General features: G+C 34.4%; 1 protein-coding gene across 1 annotated transcript; it reads left to right on the forward strand.

The window, feature by feature from the left end:
• The first annotated feature begins 1,856 nt into the window (after positions 1-1,856).
• LOC113709205 (uncharacterized) lies at positions 1,857-4,606 on the forward strand. Its single transcript, XM_027231909.2, has 5 exons — positions 1,857-2,172; positions 2,272-2,359; positions 2,448-2,553; positions 2,747-3,589; positions 4,277-4,606. Exons 1-5 carry the CDS (start codon positions 1,995-1,997, stop codon positions 4,370-4,372), a joined length of 1,311 nt encoding a protein of 436 aa, XP_027087710.2. The 5' UTR covers positions 1,857-1,994; the 3' UTR covers positions 4,373-4,606.
• The last annotated feature ends 1,674 nt before the right edge of the window (positions 4,607-6,280 follow it).

Below are 6,280 nucleotides of genomic sequence, written 5' to 3' on the forward strand. Positions count from 1 at the left end.
ACCAATATTGTTGGTTTTTTGGGGCATAAACTAAGAAACAACACCTTAGTGTTGCAAAAAAAGCTTATAAGAGACTTGTATTGAAGGTGAAAAATGAGCTTATGTTTTACATTCATCAACTCACTATTTATAGTGATTACATGAAACAAACTAGCAAACTATCCCACTAACAATTATCCTAAAAATCTCAACAAAATATAATCTCTTTCTACTAGCAAATCTTATCTAAAATATCTGTTAACAAACCAACATGATCTTTGGTTAACAAATATCCTTATTTTTCTAATAACTAAATTATTTTGATATTAAACATAATCTAGCAAAATATGTAGGAAAAGTTGCATATCCCAACACTCCTCCTTGCCACTTTTGCTGCAGATTTTGAATTGTCTTCTCAAATCTTTGAATCTTGTTTTGGACGAGACTTTTGTAAGAAGCTTTGCAATTGATGATTAGCTTTGCAATGAACTTCTTCCTTTGGGTTTTTATGCAAGCTAAATATTAGCCTTGCAACAAGCCACTTCTTCTGTCTTCTCATGCCAAACTCCACATAAAAGATGATTTTTTTTTTTATGTTTCCAAATAACCTTCTCATAGGTTTAAAATGGAACATCTTTTGACGATATTTGAACCTATACAGAAAATATGAAATTCTGCATGGTTCTTCATTTTGTCATCACCATCAAAATCTGTAGACTCAAAAACAGAAATGTTATAATCTTGATAAATATCAGGAATCAATTTGATATCTCCTGACTTATCAATGATCTCCTCCTGAATTTTTCCAGGATCTGAATTCTTGATTTCATCATCATGTTCCACTTTAGAATTGTCAAAATCCGACCAATTCATAGTGAAACTTCTCCTTTTTATTTTAATTGAGAATAATTTATTCTCAATCAAATCATTAGCCATTATCTTTGTGAAAACAGCATCAAAAACTGATATGTGAGTGCTGGACTTGGATCTCTGTCTAACTGCAACTCTGTGGTCTCTAATTTGTGTATCCATCAGCTCTTCAAATACTGATGAAACAAAATTTGTCTCCACCATATCCCGTAGATCATTGACTACCAAATAAGTCCAAAATTTTATGACCCAAATTTGGTAAGTTTCACCACTAAAAGTTGAAATATTTGACAAAAAGTTCTTTCCTATCATGGCTTTGAACTTATAAAGGATCCTCACCAATGCACTCACTCTAAAAAAAACAGGCCCTTAAGATTTATGCTCTTGATACCACTTTGTTGGTTTTTTGGGGCATAAACTAAGAAACAACACCTTAGTGTTGCAAAAAAAGCTTATAAGAGACTTGTATTGAAGGTGAAAAATGAGCTTATGTTTTACATTCATCAACTCACTATTTATAGTGATTACATGAAACAAACTAGCAAACTATCCCACTAACAATTATCCTAAAAATCTCAACAAAATATAATCTCTTTCTACTAGCAAATCTTATCTAAAATATCTGTTAACAAACCAACATGATCTTTGGTTAACAAATATCCTTATTTTTCTAATAACTAAATTATTTTGATATTAAACATAATCTAGCAAAATATGTAGGAAAAGTTGCATATCCCAACAAATATACCGCCTAGGATGTGAAACAACCAAAACCGTGACGCGACCATGACCCGCGACAGCGAACCATAGTACTAAGTAGAATGCGACTGGATGAAGACGATTCCTCACACCTAGTCTCCTTGTCCAGAATTGCATCCAGAGGTGCCAAATGTTTCTGTCTGCACACTGCAGATGTCCTTGTACTTGGCGCTTTTTGTCTGTCTCTATTGGCAAAAACCTTTAATAATCCGCCGGCTACAGCCGGGGGTTGCACATTTTCTAGAGCTAGGATAGTACGTGATGGGAATGGGATGGACAGACATTCCAATTGGAGTATCATTTTGCTCATTATATCAACAGCAGTTCCCCAGGCATCGTTTACTACTGAGTTTGTAAAGAAAAACTAGTACTCTTCTTGACAAAAGATGAGTATAAGGAAAGGCGGTGATGGCATTGGCACGCGCAAAAACATCCCCAATCCAAGGCCTAATCGTACCAAAGACAAGGATGAAGATCTTCTGTTGTTCAGGGAACTGCATAAGCGCGAAAAGGATCATGTTGTTAGCCTTCTTGCGCCTGTTTCCGACGATTTTGAGGCAAATGGTAAGTTCTTTAATTCACAGCTGGAGCTCCCCTCGAGATATCCCATGCAGCTTGAGGCTTGCATTAGTTACTGATTAAGTTGGTGAAAGTTATATCCAGGATATGCACTCAACGGAATGGCACCAACTGGGAAGAAGGGAGCAGCATATGATCCACTTGGTGAAGGTGGGAAGAATGACTATGACTGGTAAGTAAGATATCTGTCTGTATAGTAGCTATTGAATCATGGAAGTTTCAGTAATAATTGAACTACACAACCTCTTGTCAACATTAAGGTTGAAAACTCCTCCAGCTACGCCTCTATTTCCATCTCTTGAGATGGAAAACGGCCCGGAACTGGTCACTCAACGGGAAATACCAATCGTACAACCGCTTTCAAGGGTATGTCTTTTAACTGTTATTCTGTCTATGGAAGATATATGCACCTGTTTTGATAAAATTTTGCGACTTCAATTGTAGAAACTAAGAGCAAGTGTTGAGGCTGTGTAATATTGCAGAGCTAACTAACTTCTTTATTAACCTTTGCCTTTGAATTTATCGTGTGAAAGTTTTTGTTTAAGTTTCATTACAACAGTTTGCAGGCAACTTAGCTGTGGAAAATGGAAGCATTAGACCAACCAAATCTACTGGTTTGAAACCAATTCTTCCGCCAAGATATTCTGCTTCAAGTGGGAGGCCTAGTATTTCGACACCAGAAAAAAAGAACATAAAAAGTGCACCAGTGGTGAACCAAAAAACGAACCAATCCTACTCTGATCTAAATCTTGGAACTACCAAAAAAGCTTCTTCCTCAGTGAAACCTGTCGACAATAGGGAACCCAATTGGAATTTATTGGCTTCAAATCTTTCAAAAAGCATGGGCATAGGCATGGATTCAAGTACCAAAGCAACCAAACAAAAGAGTAGGGGAGTGTCACCTGTCATGAGGTCAAAACTGCCTGCTCAAATTCAAGAATTGTCTGACGAAACTCCTTCCAATCTAAGGACTGATGGATCAACTTCAGCTTATCGTGGACGTGCAACTGCCAGCCAGCAAAATCCTTCAGTTTCCCAGAAAAGACCTGAATCAGTGACTAAAACAAGGAGACAATCATGCTCTCCAGGTACCACGAGGGGCAGCAAGCAGGACGGTGATGGAAATTTAGGTTCTGAAAAGGATAGAACTCAACAAGCAAATAGAGAACAAGTTTTAGGCAGTCGGATGTTAGACAGGTTCTTAAATTCCAGGATGTCTAGCAAGGATGACAGAAAGCCTAAGATCAAGCTAAACGCTTCAATGAATGAAGGCTCTGATGCAAGGAAGTCGAACATTGAAGAAAGACGAAACACCACAAAATTTAACACTTCCATGAATGAAGACCCTGGTTTTGGAAGATTGATGTCCAAGAGTTCCCTGGATATGGCTCTCAGGCATATGGTATGGCTCTGTTTGCTCATTCATTTAATGCCAATCTAGTCCAATAAACTACTTCTACTTCCAATTAATGAAGGTCAGATCATAATAAAAGTTACTAGTTAAGCTGCTTAGATCATCCCCTCTTTCGTTACTGCATAATTGATTAGGCCTATGTTTAATTAGGTTAATCAAGATACTCTTGGTTGAGAATTCCTTCTCTCATGGGCAAAGCACAACTGCACAAAATATTTTGGATTTAGGCCTATGCTTCATAACAAATATTGTTGTGATTTTAGTGGAGTTAATCAGACAGGATTTTACCACTCAAGTGCGAAGAGGAAACGAGAATGCCTAATCATGAAACTGTACGTTAATATAAGACGAAATATAAATGAGAATCTGGCTATGCAATATTGAAGTTTTCAACAACTAGAAAACGTCAATTAGCACTGCTGCACAGGATCTTTTTGGACTGTTGAGGCAAAGATGAACATTTCAGATATGACAAGTTGTAGCAGAAGAAACCTTAGTGATTTATGTATTAGTCATGACCAGATCATCCTAGATTATGCAGCTAGTTCTTGACATGTTTCCTGATTCAGCTTTTCATTTTATTTTGTATTCTGAAAGTTCGATTTATCATGAACCATGATCTTTGCTTGCTATGGTACTCATCTCTGACCCTCTTAATTATGTTTTGGAATGCAGGAGTTTCAAAGAGATTCAGGAAGTAAAACCAAGAATGGCATAATTGCCGGAAGAAGATCCGTATCTGTGAGCAAAAGGACAACAAGTGGTTTGTAAATTGCACAAGGTTCATGAAGTAAAAACGTCAGCAGAATGAAAGAAGAGAAGCAGAGCGTACTCAGAAGCCCGTTTCGTTGATTCCAATTACCATGTGTTGCATATGTTGCCTTTTTTGTCCTTCTTCTTGACCATCTTTCTTTTTGTATTTGAATTGAAATGTCAAAATTGATGTCAAAAATTTATTTGCTTCTATGACTATAAGCATCTCATCTACTGATGATGGTTACACAAGTAAGAGCTTTTCAATTCGGCTTTTGGTAGTTCTAAACCACTACATAGCACTACTTGATCATTTCCAATTTTAGGGTGGGTTTGATAAAACTGATATCTGAAAACTGAAAATTGAAAATTGAAATCTAAAATCGAAGTTCATTAAATTATTCAATATTTAAGTAGTAAATTTGATACATATGAATGTATATATGATAAGTGAATACCTTATCACTTATTTTTGGAATCAAATTTTGTTTAGAAAATTTAGTATCTATCAAATGCAATTGAACATATCAAAATACGAACAATTAGTGAAAAAAGTTGGTCACAGAATTTTCATATGATCCTTCCATCTAAAATTCTTTTCTCTCCCTTCTCTCTAGAACTCTTCCAATCGATATCTTTTTCATTTCTCCCATGGGAGAGAGATCAAATCTGATCTTTCCCCATAGGAGAAAGTATTCTTTATAGTTTTTAGTCTCTCTTATTTGAATAAATTATCTCGTAGGACTTCATAATGAGAGATTCTTCTTTTCTAAAATTTCCTAGTGAGAGTTTCTTCTCTTCTAAATTATTCTAGCGAGAGTTTTATTTTCTTTTGATTTTTTTCTTGTGAGAGTTTTTAGGTTTTTATCTTTATGAAATTTGAGATTTTGTAGATCTAAAATCTAGTTTTTCAAATATGCAATTTCTCCATTATTGTCAAATCTAAATTTCTCTTTGGACTTGAACCAGTTTTAATCACATTTGATTGTTAGCAAACATGAACTGATATATTGGGTCACAGTGATTCATCTGGATGGAAGATATATAGGAGCATCAATGTTATCTTTATTTGTATTATTTTCTTAGATCTATTATGTCTATTGATTTTAGATCTATATGTATCTGTGTCATGTTTGTTTGATGTATTCTCTGCTATTAGTGCATATTTGTTTGATTGAAACAATATTTTCTATATAAAAAAAAAATTAAACCATTAATCCGTCACTGTATATTCATACTTGGATTAATCTTCTATACGCCAATAGTGTATATATTTTTACCATTGGATACTTGACACATAATCCGAATTTGAATTTGAAATCTAAATTTTCATATGTATCGTGCATCCAATCGTGATAGTGTATACACTGTCAGTGTATATAAAATTTACTTATACTTAGATGATGAGTAAATTTAAGTTCATAAAAGAAAAGATTAATCCTTAATTTTAAGTATTAAATTAAGTTATCAAACAAAGTATCAAACTCTTTAAGGCCCTAAGTCCCCTAACCACAGACTACTCCAGAGGACATTTTGCTGTTGTTTAATGTATAGAATACCACCAGATGAGCAGTCCTCAATAGGGATTTGTGATATGCTCTTAATAAATACACTTTAGTGTTATATCCCTTAAATATATGTATATTTAACATTCACTAATTGTTGGTGGATCAAAAAACTTTCATAATATTAGCTAAGAAAATACGTATTATTTAATGTACAATGTAAAGTGGACTGTAATGCTAAAATATAATCGAGTCCCCGATGCCACTTAAAAAGGATAAAAAAAAAAAAACAAATTTCTCCATTAGTTAACATAATTCCTATATATTTCTTTTACCAACCTAAATCAAAACTTTTACTATTTACTTCTTTCAAGATTTAGAGATTGATTATTTTAAAAAAAAAAAAAATCAGTGTCTAACT

The sequence above is a fragment of the Coffea arabica genome, chromosome 9e (genome assembly GCF_036785885.1).
Source record: "Coffea arabica cultivar ET-39 chromosome 9e, Coffea Arabica ET-39 HiFi, whole genome shotgun sequence".
Classification (NCBI taxonomy): Eukaryota; Viridiplantae; Streptophyta; class Magnoliopsida; order Gentianales; family Rubiaceae; genus Coffea; species Coffea arabica.

What these genes read in the sequence shown, in the direction of transcription:
- LOC113709205 (XM_027231909.2), top strand. Translation starts at nt 1,995, where the DNA reads ATGAGTATAAGGAAAGGCGGTGATGGCATTGGCACGCGCAAAAACATC. An exon ending in GGGAAGAATGACTATGACTG is followed by an intron (nt 2,360 to 2,447) that starts GTAAGTAAGATA and finishes GTCAACATTAAG; the next exon opens with GTTGAAAACTCCTCCAGCTA. An exon ending in ATATGGCTCTCAGGCATATG is followed by an intron (nt 3,590 to 4,276) that starts GTATGGCTCTGT and finishes TTTGGAATGCAG; the next exon opens with GAGTTTCAAAGAGATTCAGG.